General features: G+C 48.5%; 2 protein-coding genes across 2 annotated transcripts; both read left to right on the forward strand.

Moving 5' to 3' along the window:
- The first annotated feature begins 2230 nt into the window (after positions 1-2230).
- On the forward strand, positions 2231-7834 carry LOC121638024. Its single transcript, XM_041982443.1, is given in 6 exon segments — positions 2231-3228; positions 3383-3606; positions 3840-3962; positions 4683-5336; positions 5339-6751; positions 6941-7834. Coding segments are annotated over 6 exon segments (4305 nt in total). The 3' UTR covers position 7834.
- Positions 7835-16608: 8774 nt separating this feature from the next.
- On the forward strand, positions 16609-18814 carry LOC121638025. Its single transcript, XM_041982444.1, has 4 exons — positions 16609-16837; positions 17872-18371; positions 18492-18687; positions 18762-18814. Exons 1-4 carry the CDS (start codon positions 16684-16686, stop codon positions 18812-18814), a joined length of 903 nt encoding a protein of 300 aa, XP_041838378.1. The 5' UTR covers positions 16609-16683.
- The last annotated feature ends 1211 nt before the right edge of the window (positions 18815-20025 follow it).

Genomic DNA, 20025 nt, shown 5'->3' on the forward strand with positions numbered 1-20025 from the left:
AAGGCAAGGTCTCTTTTGGGCTTTTGCTAGCCATTGAACGCTAGTATGACAGGGAAGAGGGACGTTGTTTTCTCCTGTTTTTCCCCATGCATGACCCTCACTGTCATGCACTTTTAGGGCCTCTGGATTATTTACTTCATGATTCTTTTTGAGAAAAAATCTCACAAACGTGCAGTCATTTCAATCATGGAATCCAAGGGCTGATAACCATAGGGAGACTGCACAGCTGGTATAAACTAGGGAAATCCTGGGGTTAGAAAAATGTGGAAACCCTTCACGAATTTGCGTGTCATCCTTGCGCGGGTTCCTCAAACTCATTCTTCTATGTTCCAAATGTTCCAATTTCGTCTGTCCAATCAGCACGCAGCATCTGTTCCAACTTTGTTAAAAAAAACAGGGCAGAACTTTATCATAGTCTAATCGTAAACATTTTCTGTACTACTATTGTTACAGTGCGCTGTTTCAATTGTTCCAATTTTGTCTGTCCAATCAGCATGCAGCATCTGTTCCAACTCTATTAAAAAAAAAAAAAACAGAGAGCAGGCTGCCCAATCAAATGGCTCCATTTGTTCCAATTTCAAGTATCAAACTTTTGTTCCTCCAATCACGAAGCCGGATTTGTTCCAATTTCTCTCAGTGACCCGCCCACCCCGCTAGCGGCACTTTGACACTGGACAGTGTGTAAGTGCCGTTTCATTAATTTCTTTATGTTTTTTAATCATTAAACATTTTATCAGACGAACATCTGGCAGGTACAACTGCACCTTCTTTATTAGCGGTGATTTATTAACGTCACGGTGTAAAACGGCGAGTTACGTTCGCCAAAATTAGCAGATCAACGACTTTAAACTTCGTCAATTTCACGTCATTTCTTGCAAACATTAAATTAATTTTTCCACGAGGCGAGTCCGAGTTTTATGGTTAACAGTTTTTTTTTATTAGGGTTTTATACGCCCCGGCTTTTTAATAGCAGTGATTTATTAACGTGACGGTGTAAAATGGCGAGTTACGTTCGCTAAGGTGATATCAATTGTAATGGAAAATTTATTCATATACCCTTATAGTTTGTAGGTTACACTTTGTATGTCTGTGTATTTAGATAAGAACTCCTTCTCACACCTTCCCCCCTCTCTCATCCCCTTTGTATGTCTGTGTATTTAGATAAGAACTCCTTCTCACACCTTCCCCCCCCCTTTCTCATCCCCCCAACAGATGTTGAGAGTTTAATGAGCTTCCTCCTTTGCACCCTTCACTCCGTAACATTTGTTAACAGCTATGTGAGAAATTTAAAACAATGACCTCCTACTGTGATGTTATCAGCTCATGCCTGGTATATTAACTAAGCTCACTTGTATCTGGCAGACTCTCGCAGACAAACTCCTTTGACTGTGTGACTCTCATTGCCGGCCGGCTCTTAATAAAACTACTTTGTTCGATTCTCACTTAGTGTGTGATCTTTGATAACTAAAAATTCCACAACAATTTGGCGTCACGAACAGGATATCTTGAGTGACTGACCGGAGGACCAGAACCCGTGATTGATCATCCTGAAGGATACTTCAGCCCCTGGGTCAGCCTTAACCATCAGGGGACGGCGGAGGAACTCCGTTCAGGCACCACTGATATCCAGAACGAAGTCTGCGTGTGGAGCAGCATCCAGAATCACACACGGTGAGAAGTTTTCATATCAGACTCCCATTTACTGCTCCTTTTCGCAGGGTCCCGCTATCTTGTGAGGCAAGGTAGATTACTATTCTATTGCGGTAGAGTAGAGTTAGTCCGGCACTGAGGTGAAAACTTCGGTGGTAATAATAGGCGTTTTAGTCAATTTTTGTGCCTGAGTTTGGGCTCCTCGAAGAAGAAAAATCCAGCAAGGAGACGTCCTAGCTGCATAATGGGAAACACAGCTGTGACGGGGAAGGAGAGTAAATGGGACTCCCAAATTTTAAGAGATATGAAAAAGAAATATGGACCTGACTGTACGGACTGCATGACTTACTGGACAGAGAAATATGGTTTTCCAGAGAACGGGAGTTTGAGTAGAAAGGAATTAGATAAGTTGAATGAGGAAGCACAGAAGGACTGGAATGAGAAAAAGAAGAAGAAAAAAATCAAGGCAACGGACGTAGAGAAGTGGGAACGGCATAATAAATGCATTGAAATGTGGAAGAATGAGAGTGAATGTAGGGTTAGGAAAGCTAATACGAAAGAAATGGGTGGGGGATTAGATATGACTGGAGATATAGGAAACAGGAGGGATAATGCATCCCTGTCTAGTGCACCTCCACCATATAATAATAATTTAGGGCATTCACAACCCTCTCCATATCGTTCACTGCAGGAACGATTACAGGCGCTGAAGGTGGATCCAGATCTGGACTCCTGTCCCCCGGTGTTACAACAGCCCCAGCAGCCTCAGCAGCGTCATCCAGAGGACCGACGGAGAGCTGAGACATCGGGTCCCACTGACTCCAACCATGGCCAAGCTACAGGGGGAACCGAAAGACCGTCAGCAGACATGACCAGCCCTTCACGTACCAAGTCCGGGAAGATCTACGGACCGGAGGTGTCAGCAACCTCCCCTTTCTACAAATTTGGACAGACTGCAAAGGGCCTGTTCTTGGGACAAAATACTGCTGAAGATGAAGACACTGAGATTTTTAGTGCCCCCATGGTGGAAGTATCAGGACCCACCGGCCCCATATTGGTTTATCGCCCTTGGTCCCCCTCTGAAATCATGGAACATGCTAAAAATCTTCCTGATCCCACTGAAGATGGTGAGAAAGCTAGCGAGGAATGGAGAGCTTTCTGCCGTGAACACCGCCCCACTGGACTTGAACTGAGAAAAATTCTTGCTAAAATGCTCACTGCTAGTGATCTGGCTAAGATCCGTCCCCACCTCCCTCCTGATGACACCGGCCTGAAAAATCCAAACTGGGACGATGAGCCGAACCGACCTTACAGAGAAGCCATCACCACACTCTGTGATGGCATAAAGACTGTGTTCCCTAATCGAGGAAGCCTGGCTGCCCTGAGAAATCTGATACAGGGCCCAGATGAGCGCATGGAGACTTTTCTACACCGCTGTGAAACTGTTTTCACCAGACACTCTGGCTTGGAGCGCCCTGCAGGAGACCTGGGGAACACTCCAGGACCATGGGAACGCCTTCTCTGTCAGACCATCATTGAAGGTATGAACAGAGATATGTTGGAAGTGGTGAAGAGACAGTATGTGGGGATGAGACATGAGACCAGACTAGCTCAGCTTCAACGTCAAGCAAAACACGCACAAGATGTCATGGATGAAAACAAGAAAAAAGCTGAATCCAAGAAAGAAAAACAGATGTCAACAGCCCTGACTCTGTTCACCTCCCAAAATCAGCCACAATCCAATAGAGATAGGAGAGGCAGAGGAAGGGGCAGAGGAAGACGAGAGAGGGGCGGCAACCAACAACAGCGTGGGGCATGTTATCGCTGTGACAAATATGGACACTGGAAGGATAACTGCCCACAACGACATGGGCCGTGTCATCGCTGTGGCCAATATGGACACTGGAAGGATAACTGCCCTCAGGATAATGGGCCCACCCACCAGAAGGAATACCAGCAGGCTGACTGAGGGGCGGACCCGGGAGACAGGACTCCAGAGGAGCTTTTTTCTCCACCCACCACAGTTTTCGCTGCAGCAACTGTTGAGGGAAGTGAAATGCACACACACACATACACACACACATACACTCATTTAGCTGCTATAGCTTATAAACGTTTTCCTTTGTTTACATTGTCTGTAAATAATCAACCAGTTTCTTTTATGGTTGACAGTGGTGCAACTCACTCAGTTCTTAAGACAGGCACCCTAAATCCCACACCACCACTCAGTGGTAAGACTGTTATTTCTGTGTCTGCTGGAGGCCATCATGACAAAGAAAAATTCACGGTACCTTTAACCTGCTCAGTACAAGGTGAGCATCCATTTACACATTCCTTTCTTTTGTCCAAAGTTTGTCCTGTAAATTTACTGGGCCGTGATCTGATGTGCAAACTGGGAATTCAGATTTCCTCTGGGTCTCAGGGGCTGACCATATCATGTTCATCTTCTGACACTGAGGAAAAAGATTTAATGATGGTTAAATATAACCCAAGAGCTCCCTGCTATGCTTATCAGTGGAAAATGGGAAGCTCCCCTCTTTCTTCACACTGGCTGTCCCTCTGCAGAGCCAGAGTCTCCCCTGGGGCAGAGGTGATGGGGGAGAGGGAATTACATTGCACATCCTACATCTGTCCTGATGGGCCAGATCAGCAGTATGAAAAAATCTTTTTTAGGGACTGCTCTGACAAACTGACTGTGACATGTATGTTTTGGAATGAAAGTATGTGTGTTTTGTCTGTCTCACTAACCTCTGACCAACAGAAGTTGTTTAAACTTCACACACACCCACACGTGTCTCTTTCCAAGTCCCACTCGACTGAGTGGAAGGATTTGGGCCCCTTTGTTGCTACTGCTCTCAGAGAGTCTCAGTGGCAATCCACTCATGACTCAGCAGTTTTGTTTTCTCCAAGGCTGGGTGTGTTTAAGCAGAGCATGCTCTCTGTGATTCATTGCCAGAAAAGTGTTCAGTTGGTAGATGATGATTTTCTGACATGTTTATCTGCTGACTCACCCTTGCCACCTGTTCCCCCAGCCCTCTCTCAGGTTCCCTCTGATTTGTGGGCTACCTCTCCCCATGATGTGGGCCTGGTTAAGAACTGCCCCCCAGTAATCATCACTCCGAAATCTGACTACCGCCCCTGCCAGAAGCAATATCCTCTCAAACCTGAAGCTTTGGAGGGTATTACACCTGTCTTCAATTCACATCTTAGGAGTGGTATTGTTGTTTCTTGTCCAAATTCACCTGTTCGCACTCCTATTTTCCCAATCATGAAACCACGTAAACCACCAGCCAAACCTGACTGGCGTTTTGTCCAAGATCTCCAAGCTGTCAATAAAGCAGTTATTTCACGGGCCCCTATGATGCCCAACCCCCACACCATCGTGTCGCAGATTCCTCCTACTGCTACACATTTCTCCGTGATAGATCTGGCAAATGCTTTTACGTCTGTTCCTGTTCATCCAGACAGCCAATTCTGGTTCGCTTTTGAGTTCAATGGGAAACCATACACTTGGACCCGGCTTCCCCAGGGGTACTGTGAGTCCCCCACAATCTACAATGAGGTACTAAGAGATTCTCTTTCTTCTTTGCAGCTTCCACAGGGCGTAGTTTTATTAACTTACGTTGATGACCTTCTGCTCTGCTGTCCTTCTGCCTCCTTGTGTGAGGAAGCCACACTGGCCCTCCTCCCCATCTTCATTCTGAGGGTCATAAAGCCAGTCTGCGTAAACTACAGTTCTGCCAGCCTCAAGTCATCTTTCTAGGGCATCACATTTCTGCCACCACCAAGGCCCTGACCCCTAAACGGATTGAGGCCATTCAGAAAGCACCAAAACCTGTTACCAAGAAACAGCTGATGTCATTTCTAGGTATGGTAGGGTTTTGTCGGGCCTTTATTCCACATTTTTCTGAACTTGAGGCCCCCCTGACTTCCTGTATACATGGTAAGAATCTATCTGCTCATGACCATTTCTTCTGGACCCCGGAGGCTGAGCAGGCTTTCCTGTCTGTGAAACAAGCGCTGTGTTCTGCTCCAGCCCTGGCTCTGCCAGACCCAGCCAAACCTTTCTTTCAGTTTGTTGATGAAAAACATGGTTTCATGTCTTCTGTTCTCCTTCAACAGCACGGCTCTCACAAGCGCCCGGTGGCCTATTACTCTTCCAAGCTCGACTCTGTTGCTGCGGGGCTTCCTGGCTGTCTGAGAGCTGTGGCTGCATGTGAGAAGGCTGTACTTGCATCACGTGACATTGTGGGATACAGTGAACTAACTGTTTTTGTTCCTCATTCTGTATCCATCATTTTGCTCGAACAAAAGACTTCTCATCTGTCTGCAGCTAGATGGCTGAGATACACCACAGTTCTTCTCGATATGCCTAACATCACTATGAAACGGTGTACATCACTTAACCCTGCCACTCTTCTTCCTACCGCAGAAGATGGTGTTCATCACTGTTGTGAGACTGTTCTGTCTGAAATCTGCACTCCGAGACCAGATTTATCTGATGAGCCTCTTCTTAACTCTGATCTCATTCTTTTTTGTGATGGCTCCTCCTTCAGAGACCATTCTGGTAAGAACAGAGTGGGTTTTGCTGTCTGTGATGAGCATCAGGTTCTCTTCTCTGGCTCCCTCCCTTCACAATTCTCTGCTCAGACAGCTGAACTTGTTGCTCTCACTGAGGCCTGTAAATTCGCACAAGGTAAGTCCCTGACTGTGTATACCGATTCGCGTTACGCCTTTGGTGTAGTTCATGACTTTGGTGCGTTGTGGCGTCACCGTAATTTTTTGAAATCTGATGGTAAGCCTATTTTGAACTCCACACAGGTTGCGGCTCTCCTTGACGCTATTCTTCTTCCTTCAGATGTCGCTGTAGTGAAATGTCAAGCTCACACTAATGACACTTCCTCTGTTGCCCGTGGCAACGCCTTGGCCGACCAGACTGCTAAGCAGGCAGCTCTGTCAGCCTCGCCGCACATTCTCACCTCTTCTCCTCTCACAGAAGAGGATCACTCTCCTCCCTGTTCTCTGCAGGACATCCAGTCTTTTTCTACTCCAGAGGAACGCTCTGTCTGGAAGGCTAACTCCTGCACCCCTGATTCTGCAGGTGTATGGCGCTCTGTTGATGGAAAACCTTGCCTTCCTCGCCATTTCTTCCCCTGGTTTGCTAAGTTGTCACATGGGTTGGACCATGTGTCAAAAGGGGGGATGGTATCTTCCACAACATCTCTGTGGTTCACAAAAGGCTTCACTGTGGTGGCTGAAAATTACTGCAAAAAATGTTTGATCTGTGCAGGCTATAACACCGCCCGCCCTCTTGCCTGCCCTCCAGCTGGTCATACACCACCTAATCAGCCTTTTGATCATTTGATGATGGATTTCATTGAGTTAACACCTGCAGAAGGTAAGAAATATTGTCTAGTTATGGTAGACATGTGGTCAAAGTGGGTTGAAGCTTTTCCAGCAAAGCATGCCACAAGTTCAGTCGTGGCTAAGGCTCTGGTGACCGAAATCATTCCAAGATGGGGGATTCCAGTTAAGGTCTCATCTGACAATGGTTCACACTTTGTAAATGCGGCCCTGAAAGAGGTAAGTGGACTATTGGGGTTCCAGCTTAAGACTCATTGTGCTTATCACCCGCAATCAGGCGGAGCAATTGAAAGAGAGAACGCCACTTTAAAAGGTAAGTTGGCTAAATGTTGTGAAGAAACAGGACTGTCTTGGCCAAAAGCCCTCCCACTCATTCTTATGCACATGAGAATGAGGAAACGTGCCCGGACAAATCTTAGTCCATTTGAGATTCTGTTTGGCAGACCTCCCTACACTGGTCTGGATCCTCCAGGACTCTCCGTGTCTACCACATACTGTGAAAGTAACATGCTTGCTTATTGTCAAAATCTGTCCAAAGTTCTCTCACAGGTGCAGAGTGTGGTGAAAGAGGCCCTGCCACGCCCAGCATCAGATCTGCTTCACTCCTTGGTTCCGGGAGATTGGATCTTGGTTCGAGAGACGAGGAGAAAGCACTGGCGGTCTAAAAGGTGGCTGGGTCCCTTCCAGGTCCTGTTGGTCACTCATACAGCCGTGAAGGTCGCTGAAAGGTCCACGTGGATTCACGCGTCCCACTGTAGAAGGTTTCAAAGTACCCCAACTCCAGCTGACCTCTCAACCACAGGGCAGAATAATCCCTGAGGTCAGCCCCGTGCGAGATGGTCCATTCTCCACGGGACAACATGAAGTACACCCAGACTGCCGTGAGGGGATGGTCGTGCGTCATCCTCTTCATCCTTATCACCTCCCTCCTCTGGTACCTGGATCCAACCGGACCTCACCTGACACAACGCACCCCAGCTTCGTCCCAACCCGCCAGACGACTGCAGGGGACAGAAGCACCCTCCCTCAGGAGGCACCGCCGAGATAACCACATCCTTCAGCATCATGATCACACTGAGAATCTTTGGTGGCAAGTTGCCAATTTGTCTGCTCATAAATTGACAAATGACAGTTGCTATGTTTGTGGACTGGTGCCGCATGCCACACCCACTCAATCAGTTTTTATTCCATATCCAGTCCCTTTGAATACCACTTTGTGGACTCTGATCATGGGTAATAGATTACACCCTAGGAACATTACTTGGCCACACCAGCGCCCTCCCCTCTCCTGGAGGAGACCAGCTGAGTTTTCCAGCAACACAAACTCCACTTGTGTTTCATCCAGAACTGTCTTCCGCTTAAGGGATCGTACAAATCCATATTCTTCTCCACCTCTTTGTTTTCAGCGAAATGGGACAGATGCACTATTCTTTTTAGGACACACTCTAGGTTGTCAGCGTATCATTTCAGCCTCATGTATATCCTCACCTTGCCCCAAACGCTCTGACCCGTTCACTTTAAATCCTCGTGATTTATTCCCTGATAGTTCTCCCTCTACAGAGTGGGCCTCAGGAGTCGTTGTGTTTAACCTTACAGCTCTCTTACCTTTTCCTGACCTTCCTATGTACAATAATTCTGTTCTTAACACCATTTGGTCTTATATCCCATCAGATACCGGCTTTGGATGTCCTCAGAACATGGTTTGGACATGTGGCAGACACTCTTATAATTACCTTCCTGTCAATTGGTCTGGAACATGTTATCTGGCTTATCTGCTCCCTGATGTCTCTGCGTTTACTCTAACCCCAAATGGTACATTGCGGCCTTTTCCCGAACCCTTTCATCACCCCCATCGTGTTAAACGCGGTATCTTCACTCCACAGATGAAAGGATTTATGATGGCTTTGCCCTGGTGGGGGGTTGGGGAACTAGCATGGACTGTGGAAGATCTATCAATCTCTTTGGAAAATTTAACCTCTCTGGTGGATTCTGGGTTTAGCTTGCTGCAAAAGGAAGTCCAAGCCTTGAGAATAATGTCCCTACAAAACCGGATGGCCCTCGATTTTCTACTAGCTGCACAAGGTGGCACTTGCGCTCTGATTGGAGATCAATGTTGTACTTTTGTCCCTGATACATCTACTAACTTGTCTGTGATTCATGATGCCCTTACTGATCTCTGGGACACCCTACACGACCGCAACAATGCTAGTTTGCCCTCTAAGGAGTGGGATTTCTGGAACTGGCTTACTAGTGGTTCCTGGATCTTGGTTCTGACCAGGGTTACTACTCTCCTGACTATATTTCTCTTGTGTGTTCTAGTTGTTTTTTGCTGTGTTCTTCCTCTGATCAAATGTACGCTTAACAGAACATTTAATTTCCATGTTCATCATTATACCCCAGAGGATATCACTCCCTATTATGACAGTGGTGATTTGGAATTCCTTGAGTGAATTTTTCTTTATTCTTTAATTGTGATTAATATGTTACATTTTAATCAAAGGGGTGGATTGTAATGGAAAATTTATTCATATACCCTTATAGTTTGTAGGTTACACTTTGTATGTCTGTGTATTTAGATAAGAACTCCTTCTCACACCTTCCCCCCTCTCTCATCCCCTTTGTATGTCTGTGTATTTAGATAAGAACTCCTTCTCACACCTTCCCCCCCCCTTTCTCATCCCCCCAACAGATGTTGAGAGTTTAATGAGCTTCCTCCTTTGCACCCTTCACTCCGTAACATTTGTTAACAGCTATGTGAGAAATTTAAAACAATGACCTCCTACTGTGATGTTATCAGCTCATGCCTGGTATATTAACTAAGCTCACTTGTATCTGGCAGACTCTCGCAGACAAACTCCTTTGACTGTGTGACTCTCATTGCCGGCCGGCTCTTAATAAAACTACTTTGTTCGATTCTCACTTAGTGTGTGATCTTTGATAACTAAAAATTCCACAACACAACGAATTGACACTTGGTCAGTTTTCAAGTACCATGTTTGCACACAAATCTTTTACTACCTGAGGAGGAAGGTGCCCAGCTCCAGGGACGCAGATGGAGAACGCTACGTGAGGGACAGAGACAGACGGCGGATGCTGCTGCTTCCACCGCCGGCAGAAGATGTGGAGGACCCCACCTTCTTTGGGCCAGCCCTCTCCACCTGTGCAGCAGCTCGGTCAGGTGATCCAGCTGACGCACCCAGGTCTGAGCCATCCGGTCCGGCCGCCCCTGCCTGACATGCCTCTCCTGAGGCTCCTGGAAGCCCTACTCCTGCTTCCCATCATTCCTCAGACTCTGAGGCAGACCCGTCGCCAGACCTTTGTCTTGAGTGGGGCATATCAAATGCATGGGGGGGGCAAAATTATTACTATACATAATCCTTTATCTGCGCAGCACTGATGCAAGTTAAAAATAGCCAACAGCACATCCAGCAAAAACCCACACCAGTCTTCATATTTTAAAGTAAAATATTACGTAAAGAAATATCCAAAAAACATATTTAACACCAGAAGCATCTCAGGTTGAGTAAACACCGAGGCGGGCGCGTTTCAAAACAGACGGATACATTTTCTGTACACGCACAGACGCACACACACAGACTTTCAACCTTCTTTCAGTGGAGGCAGCGCTGTCATCTCTCCAGTCAGTACAGCGGGAGGCGGCGTTTCTCTTTGCTGAACCTTCTCATCAGTGCATCCTTCCACTCAGACTTGAATCTGTGCGTGAGGTCCTTTTCAAAAGCGAGCTGAATAAGTTGGGCCTTGCGTTTCTGGAGCATGCTGCGTCGATGCTCAGAGAACACGCTTTTTAGCGTGGAAAAAGAGTTTTCACATTCTGCTGTCGATGCTCCTAAGGTTAGAGCCAGGTTGTATGCTCTGACAACACTCGGCATTGCTTGGAGTCCACAGTTGAATGTACTTAGGATGTTGGCTATTGTCCATTTTCCATCTTTAGGAGGAACCGGAGTATCGGTCATCTTCTTCGTCAGAAACTCACGAGCCTCCTCTCTCACACATCACATTGCGCGGTAACTTGCACGGCAACGTTGACGTAGGCTACGTCATGTAGCTAATAGTCTACGTGCAGCAGTAATAGCTCCCATAAGAGAAAACTACACTTGTTTGTTTATATTTTAAATGTCTTAGTGATGAAGATTGCAACATTAGTGGTTAAAATTATAATAATGATAGTAAAAAATTAGAGATTGTTTTTAGAGATCTGGCCAGGGCCTCCAGCAGGGGGCGGGCACAAGCACTAACTAAGGGGGGCCGGGCCCTCTATGGCCCGCCCATAACGACGGGTCTGCTCTGAGGTAACATCTGCACAGCTGACATATCTCAGCCTTTTATTTTTTTTTTCTTCTTCTTTTTCATTTTAAGCAACATTGAACAACCTTTTTTTAAAGAAGGTATTTTTTTTGTTTGTTTTTTTTATTACTAATTTCCTCCTCAATTTCTTCTCAGGAGGAGGTCCAGGATCCTGACGGCCAGTCAGGATACCGGCACGTCCTGAAGCTGGCCAAGGCCCAGGTGGAAGTCAGGAGTCTTCAGGGTGTACCTGACAGCAGAGTAGACAGACTCATTGCGCTCTGGCAATGCCTGCCAGAGCGTGATAAACAGCGAGTCGTCTACCCTGCCAGACAACAGGAGAGGCAGCCCAAGGGGCGGTTCAAGGCAGGCAAGCGGAAGGACACCTCCTGTCCTGGGAAGGAGAGTCTCAAACGGTGAGACTTGTTTCATACAGTCCTTCCCTCTGACCCTATCTGGCACCTATCATCACCATCCTCTCCTCCACCTTCTTCTAGCTGCCTGCTCGGACAGACCTCGGTCCCTGCGAACTGGCCGGATGCAAGTCGTCTAGTTGAGGCCATTTGCAGCAGCTCTGCTGTCTGCATCCCGTGGCCACACACACAGGAGGGACCCTGAAGACTCGGTGGTCCCCCATCCTGGCGGACTACGTGGCCATCAGAGAGGTGGTGCTGGCGAGCCCGAGGCTGATGGCTCAGACCGACATTCAGCTGTACGAGTTGAACCAGAGGACTCTGTCGCAATGGTGAGTGCTGACATGAAGCCGTTACCATGGTGATATCTGTAATCTGATGCATGTTGCACTGGAAGCTCAGAAACCTAAAGTCAGCTTTTGTTCTTTTCATCAGGTTCACAGGGAGACAGAGGAAGTGGGGGAGGGCCGTTCTGGAGCAGGGATCTGGCGTCGTCCCTGCTCCAGCCATCGCCAGCGAGCCCTTACCCGCTGCAACAGGGCTGTCCTCGGTTCAGGTGGGACAAGGACAGCCCTTTGACTTTGACATCCCTGAGGAGGAGCCAGGTCCATCCTCCAGGGGTCTGCCTCCTCCTCCTCCTCCTCCACCTCATTCTGCTCCTGTGTTGGCACTTCCTCCCTCCCTCACTCCTCTCCTGGCTCAAGATAATCGGGCTGCGCCGCCTCCTCTTCCAGTACCCAGGACCACAGCCTACAGGAAGAGGAAGGCGGCGGCGGCGGCGGCTGCAGGAGAGGAGCCTCCACCTGGAGCCAGCAGCCGCTGCAGTGTGGCCAGCCAAAGAGGCTGGACACTGGCCACACTCGAATTGCTGGTGTGGCGTACTGCACAGCTGTTGGTGGAAAGACTGTGGACGAGTGGAGGGAGGAAATGAGGGAAAAAAAAGGACTAAAAAAAAAAGAACAAAAAATATACTAAATATATATATATATATGTATATTTATATATATATATATGTGTGTGTTGTCATAAATTTGGTATAAAGTTGGTATAAAGTTGGTACATAAATTTATGTACCAGTGTTTATTTGATATATCATATTTTATATTTGTTTTATATTTACATTTTATTTATTGAATTTTTATTACTATTTAGATTTTTTTTTTTAATAAATCTTGTCAAGTTGCATAATTTCTCCTGTTCTTTGTAAAATCTTTATATGGTGTACTAAAAATGACTCAAACAATGAGCCATTAATGCACAGTTTCTATCAAGCATCCAGATACAAATCAAAGATAAACAAAACCAAGATAAACAAGAAGAACTTGATCAAATAGAGAATACAGCTTTTATTTAATCAACAAAAACAGCAGCAAACAGAAATGCTAAAAAAAGATGTTGTGATTGAATCATTCCACAAGGGAATTAATGGTCAACTTGGAAGACTTTGTCCAAACACATTTTTATGATTTATGATTTACAGATTTTCAGATTTAAGACAGATTAAGGGTCATGAAGTGCAGATCGCATCACTGTGGTGGGTTTCTTTTTCTGCACATATCACTCATGCGAACAGGCTGACTCACCTGAGTCCCAGGCAACTTGTTCCTGAACACTCCTGAGTTCCAGGTAACTTGTTCCTGGACACTCCTGAGTTCCAGGTGACTTGTTCCTGAACACTCCTGAGTTCCAGGTAACTTGTTCCTGAGTTCCAGGTGACTTGTTCCTGGACACTCCTGAGTTCCAGGTAACTTGTTCCTGAACACTCCTGAGTTCCAGGTAACTTGTTCCTGAGTTCCAGGTAACTTGTTCCTGAACACTCCTGAGTTCCAGGTAACTTGTTCCTGAGTTCCAGGTAACTTGTTCCTGGACACTCCTGAGTTCCAGATGTTCCAGGTGAAGCGTGCTAGTGTAGTTTTCACTTCACCAGCGCACTGTACTGGCATCTGAGGACTCGCTTGTTTCTCTGTCGGGTGCGGGATGCGAACCTGCGACCTCCTGCACCGCGCCAGGCCTCCTCCCCTCCTCTCCCGCCCCCCACAGAGAAGAATGAGCGGGTTCCTCGCGGGGCATTCTTCGATGTTCCAATTGTTCCAATTTCATCTGACCAATCAGCACGCAGCATCTGTTCCAACTTTGTTAAAAAAACGGAGAGCAGGCTGCCCAATCAAATGGCTCCATTTGTTCCAATTTCAAGTATCAAACTTTTGTTCCTCCAATCACGAAGCCGGATTTGTTCCAATTTCTCTCAGTGACCCGCCCACCCCGCTAGCGGCACTTTGACACTGGACAGTGTGTAAGTGCCGTTTCATTAATTTCTTCATGTTTTTTAATTATTAAACATTTTATCAGACGAACATCTGGCAGGTACAACTGCACCTTCTTTATTAGCGGTGATTTATCAACGTCACGGTGTAAAACGGCGAGTTACGTTCGCCAAAATTAGCATATCAACGACTTTAAACGTCGTCAATTTTCACGTCATTTCTTGCAAATATTAAATTCATTTTCCACGAGGCGAGTCCGAGTTTTATGGTGAACTGGATTTATTAGGGTTTTATACACCCTGGCTTTTTAATAGCAGTGATTTATTAACGTGACGGTGTACAACGGAGACTGACGTTAGCTAAAGTTATGACACTTCGTCAGTTTTCAAGTACCATGTTTGCAAACATTAAATAATTTTTCACACGGTGTAAATCCGTGTTTTATTAGGGTTTAATAATACACTGGACTCCTTTTGTTCCGAGCTCAGAGTTTTGCACGTCGTAACGTCAGTTTAACACCGTGAAATGAATGAATGAAAACAGTCTGTCACGGCTTCGTGAAAAACAGCCCAGTGTCACCCTTTTTTTTTTCTTTTATTTTAATTCGCTCCTGTAACGGGATAGAAAGGTTTTGCATGACGTCATCATAATCTTTACTGTACTGATTGGTGGCGATTCATGCAGATACGATCAATATGAGGCTGCAACGCTGATGAATGTGACAATCTGTCGGGCTGCTCATCATTTTTGCTTGACTTTTTTGCTTCATTGTACTACAGCTTTCATGTCATTACAGCTCCACACACCCCCTGTTCTGACTTGTTTCTTCCACTGACTCCTTTTCTCTGTTCAGATGGAGCATCCGACATTTAAAAGGCTCACAAGAGGGACCCTCACTTCTCAAGGCCTCTACTGAGGCCTAAGCACGCCTCAGTAGAGGAAAAACAAAGGCTGCAGTTAGTTTTTACTGTGAAACAGAATAAAATCTGTGTCCTGACTGCATGTGATGCTTTAGCTGTAGCTGATTAAACAGCAGCAGAGTGCAGCTGCTGCAATGATCAGATCTCACATTCTGTCTCACTTGCACAGATTTGTCAACTGAGGAGGAAGGCCCCAGCTCCAGGGACTCAGATGGAGAACACTGTCCGCTACGTGAAGGGCAGAGACAGACGGCGGATGCTGCTGCTTCCACCACCAGCAGCAGCAGAACCACCAGTGCAAGCACCGCTGCTACCAGCACAGCATTAGTTTCTGCCTCCAGCCAGGCTCGCAGGGCCTCTCAGTAGGTTTCCAGCTCTGATGTTGGTGTCCTCACGTCCCTTCATTACACTGCTTCACTGAGTGTGATGTCACATTTCAGATTTGCAGCTTTCGTTTCTGGACGGCGTTCTCTGTCTGCGATGGAAATGCAGGCTAAAGTCCAGCAGCTGGTGGGCCCTAAACCTGCATTTCCAGGTGAGGTGAAACTCATGATAAATGAAGAGTGTGCCTTCATCCTTGATGACAAGCTTATTTCAGGTTTGTTTGGTTTCCAGCCTCCCTCAGACCAGCTCTTTCCTCCAGAACACCTGAGGAACCGACAGACGAAGAGCTGGTCCAGGCTGTAGTTGACATCGAGGGCTGTAAGTAACAGTGATGTTCATCATCTGTTGTCACTGACAGAAACGTTTATATTGATGTTGACTCTTCTGGTTTTTGTCTACCGTAGAAATATAGGAAACAAAACGGAGACGCTGCAGTAAGTTTGGTTCAATTAAAACTTGCTTGTCTTCATGGGCTGAAAATCACTGGGTGCTGAGTCGCTGCTGCTCACCTGCCAAATCATTACTAATACAGTGCTTTGTAGTTACACTTTGTAGTTACACACCTTTCTCCATTCCTGCTTTCTCCACTTAATCACCCGACTCCCTCCCCAGATTCCAGCATCCCTCCCTCCAGTGCAGAATAACCTTTTTTCCATCACATCATCCTCTGCTTGCTTCATCTCTGGAACACCATCCTCATTTAGCTTGTAGTGAATGCTGACTTCCTTCATGTCATTAAAATAATTCTACTCTGTTTCAGCCTCTGGCGTACAGCCTCCTCCTCTCCCGCTCCACACGGCTCCACCTCCTCCGCCTCCTGCAGCCACCTCCTCCACCTCTGTCGCTGCTGTCTCTGCTGTGATGGGTGAGCCCACGGATGAGGAACTCCTGGAGGCCATTCCACAGAACCCCGCCCCTCAGCAGCCTCCAGAGTTCCTCATCGGGGTTCGTACAGCAGAGGCACCAGAGTCCTCCCAACTCGAGTCAGCCACGCCACCACTGCCAGCTGCACCAAGGCAGCCCGCAGCGAGGGAGGAGCTGCCTGGCCCCGCCTTCCTCCATCCCCCTCCACCTGCTGGCAGTGCTGAGGTGAGTTTTCTGTTCCCGTTCCCATTTCCTCTAATCTCAGCTGTACGATGGCAGACATTAACGCTGCTGTGCGTGATCTCTCTCCAGCTGCTGCCAGAGTCCTGGAGGGCAGCTCTCACTGCAGAGCAGCAGGACTGGATCGGCCGGGTGCTGTTTACCAGGGACAGCTCGGGGAGGCCTCGGCTCATCACCAGCGAGCTCAGTCTCTGGTGGTAACCTCCCCAGCCCCGGCCGATCTACAGTCAGCCTCCCGCGTCCCCCGACCCCTTCTTCGCATGTCGGCTGTTCCTGTGGATGCCCCACAGGATCTGGCGCCTGCAGCTGACATGCCCCCAGCCTTTGTGCAACGGGTCCATGACAAAGGGTGGGCTGTACAGGACCATCCGGAGGGTCCTGGACATTGACGGCTGGTATCTCATGGCCACTGAGTACCTAGAGTGCTGTCAGTGTAAGAAGAAGGTCGGAGGGTGGTCACAGGGCATCATAAGGCAGCTGCCCCCCACCTACAGCTGCCAGTTTCCAGCTGTACTCACGTACAAGTAAGAGGCCGCTGCTGCAGCATTTTATTGTTTTATTGTGCAGGTGAACATGTGGTTGAGGCTGGTGTCTCTGTCCCTGCAGGCTGTCCTGTGACCAGAGGGTGGTTGCACAGCTGAGGTCTCGCACTCTCGGCAACAGTGCCAACTGGCTGTACAACACCCTGCGGGAGCTGCACTCGGACTCCTGGATGCGGAGAGCGATCCAGTACCTTGGCATCTGCGAGCAGTTCCTGGCCTTGAGGGGGCAGTTTCCACCACCTCCTCAGATGCCCCCCGTACCGTCCCCCGTCTGGCTGTTGACCGTCTACAGCTACGACGTGCTGACGCGGCTGGACAAGTACAAGGCCAGGATCACGTCCACCTTCGGGTCCATCTTGAAGATGGACTCCACCAAGAAGGTTTGTGCACTCAATCGCTGTGTGACGTTGTCTTAACGCTACTTAGGAACGTACTCACACTGGAATCTCTGTCCAGGTGACGAAGAAGCTAGCAGGTGCCGCCTCAGACACGGCCGCCTGGGTGACAAACGTGGGAAACCAGTACGGGCAGTTCCTCATCAGTGTCCTCACCTGCTCTGAGGGCTCCGAGGGCCTGTCCAGGATGGAGGCCGGACTGATGAGGCGGTACCGACTTGCCGGGGTACCTGCCCCCCAGCTCATTTATGTGGACCGTGACTGCTGCAACCGGAACGGCGTGTCGAAGACAGCTGCCTTGTTTCCCGTACGAATTACTGTCTGCTTGTTGCATCGTGGTGTTCCACTCAACAATGACTGTAAAGCAGAATGAAAAGCAGTCTGGAAGCATCAGGGAAAAGTTTTTTCAGCTGATATTAAAAAAAATAAATAAAAAAAAAACGTCCTCACTGTGATTTGTCTGTTGCAGGAGTGGGGTCAGCTCGTAGTCCGGCTTGACATCTGGCACCTGATGCGACGCTTCTCATCAGGTGTCGCCACGGAGAGCCACGAGCTGTACCCCATCTTCATGAGGCAGCTGTCTCACTGCATCTTCGAGGTGGATCCCGGAGATGCACGCCATCTCGCCGAGGCTAAGCGGTCTGAGCTTGAGGGGAAGCACGGGATGGTTGGCCTGACGGACGCCGAGGTGATCCAGAGGATCTCCAGGGAGGAGTGGAGGCTCCACTGCAAACGGAGGACGCGTGGAGCCGAGGAGATGGCGCTCCTCATCCAGGACCTCCTCGACACCTTCGGCGGACCAGCAGGACACGACACCCTGGACGTCCCGTTGCTTGATGCTCTCCGCATCCAGGACATCTGGAGCACGCAGAGGCGCCACCTCAGCTGCATTCAAGACCCACAGGGGGTGCGGCTTTACACCGAAACCGGTAGGCTGACCAAAGGCGGGGTCAGCCTGCCGATCTACCGCTGCGCGAAGGGCTCCACATCTCTGGAGTCCTTCACCTCCACCTCAACCGGTTCATCCCAGGTAAATTTCAGATTTTTCTGTGTCAGCTACACATTGTCTGAACTGTTTGTGGCAAAATGCTTTTAACTGGAGGAAATAAATGTGTCTTCAGGGACGTCAGCCAGCGTAAAACATTTCCAGGCGTTCCTGGTTGATGGACTGGTGAGGTGGAACGAAGACCGTGCAGCAGCTGCTGCACCTCCGGTTGCAGATGAGGGACAGGTGACGCCTCTGCACTCCTACAGTGGCCACCTCAAGCACGCCCTTAACCTGAAGAGCCAAAGAGTGCTTGGCCTTCAGATGGTTAGGGATTTCACAAAACCTGCTGCGTACACAGGTAGAAGATTTGAAAGAATGTGTATTTAATTATTTGTGAGAAAACGGAAAGGCTGAACTTGTGCTGTGTCTCAGGGGAGCTCATCGGGGGTGGAGTACCTGTACCAGCAGACGGGTTGCGTGCTTGAGGATGTCACCTTGGACCCTGACACTTCGGACGAGGCTGCTGCTGTCAACACGCTGGAGGAGGTGGACGAGGGTATAGAGGAAGACGTGGAGGACCCCACCATCTTTGGACCAGCTACCCTCTCCACCCTTGCAGCAGCTCGGTCAGGTGATCCAGCTGACGCACCCAGGTCTGAGCCATCCAGTCCGGCCGCCCCTACCCGACATGCCTCTGCTGAGGCTCCTGGAAGCCCGACTCCTGCTTCCCATCATTCCTCAGACTCTGAGGTAAACATTGACACAGCTGACATATTTCAGCCTTTTTTTTCTTTTCTTCTTTTTCATTTTAAACGACATGGGACAGCCTTTCTTTAAAGAAGCAATTTTTTTTGTTTTTTTTTATTACTAATTTTCTCCTCCATTTCTTCTCAGGAGGAGGTCCAGGGTCCTGATGGCCAGCCAGGATACCAGCACGTCCTGAAGCTGGCCAAGGCCCTGGTGGAGGTCAGGAGCCTTCAGGGTGTACCAGACAGCAGAGTAGACAGACTCATCGCGCTCTGGCAATGCCTGCCAGAGGGCGATAAACAACGAGTCGTCTACCCTGCCAGACAACAGGAGAGACAGACCAAGGTGCGGTTCAAGGCAGCCAAGGGGAAGAACACCTCCTGTCCTGGGAAGGAGAGTCTCCAACGGTGAGACTTGTTCCATACAGTCCTTCCCTCTGACCCTATCTGGCACCTATCATCACCATCCTCTCCTCCACCTTCTTCTAGCTGCCTGCTCTGACAGACCTCGGGCCCTGTTACCATGGTGATATCTGTAATCTGATGCATGTTGCACTGAAAGCTCAGAAACCTAAAGTCAGCTTTTGTTCTTTTCATCAGGTTCACAGGGAGACAGAGGAAGTGGGGGAGGGCCGTTCTGGAGCAGGGATCTGGCGTCGTCCCTGCTCCAGCCATCGCCAGCGAGCCCTTACCCGCTGCAACAGGGCTGTCCTCGGTTCAGGTGGGACAAGGACAGCCCTTTGACTTTGACATCCCTGAGGAGGAGCCAGGTCCATCCTCCAGGGGTCTGCCTCCTCCTCCTCCTCCTCCACCTCCTCATTCTGCTCCTGTGTTGGCACTTCCTCCCTCCCTCACTCCTCTCCTGGCTCAAGATAATCGGGCTGCGCCGCCTCCTCTTCCGGTACCCATGACCACAGCCTACAGGAAGAGGGAGGCGGTGGCGGCGGCTG

The sequence above is a fragment of the Melanotaenia boesemani genome, chromosome 4, assembly GCF_017639745.1.
Source record: "Melanotaenia boesemani isolate fMelBoe1 chromosome 4, fMelBoe1.pri, whole genome shotgun sequence".
Taxonomy (NCBI): Eukaryota; Metazoa; Chordata; class Actinopteri; order Atheriniformes; family Melanotaeniidae; genus Melanotaenia; species Melanotaenia boesemani.

What these genes read in the sequence shown, in the direction of transcription:
- LOC121638025 (XM_041982444.1), top strand. Translation starts at nt 16,684, where the DNA reads ATGCCCCACAGGATCTGGCGCCTGCAGCTGACATGCCCCCAGCCTTTG. An exon ending in GTACCTAGAGTGCTGTCAGT is followed by an intron (nt 16,838 to 17,871) that starts GTAAGAAGAAGG and finishes GCTTCTCATCAG; the next exon opens with GTGTCGCCACGGAGAGCCAC. An exon ending in AAAACCTGCTGCGTACACAG is followed by an intron (nt 18,688 to 18,761) that starts GTAGAAGATTTG and finishes GCTGTGTCTCAG; the next exon opens with GGGAGCTCATCGGGGGTGGA.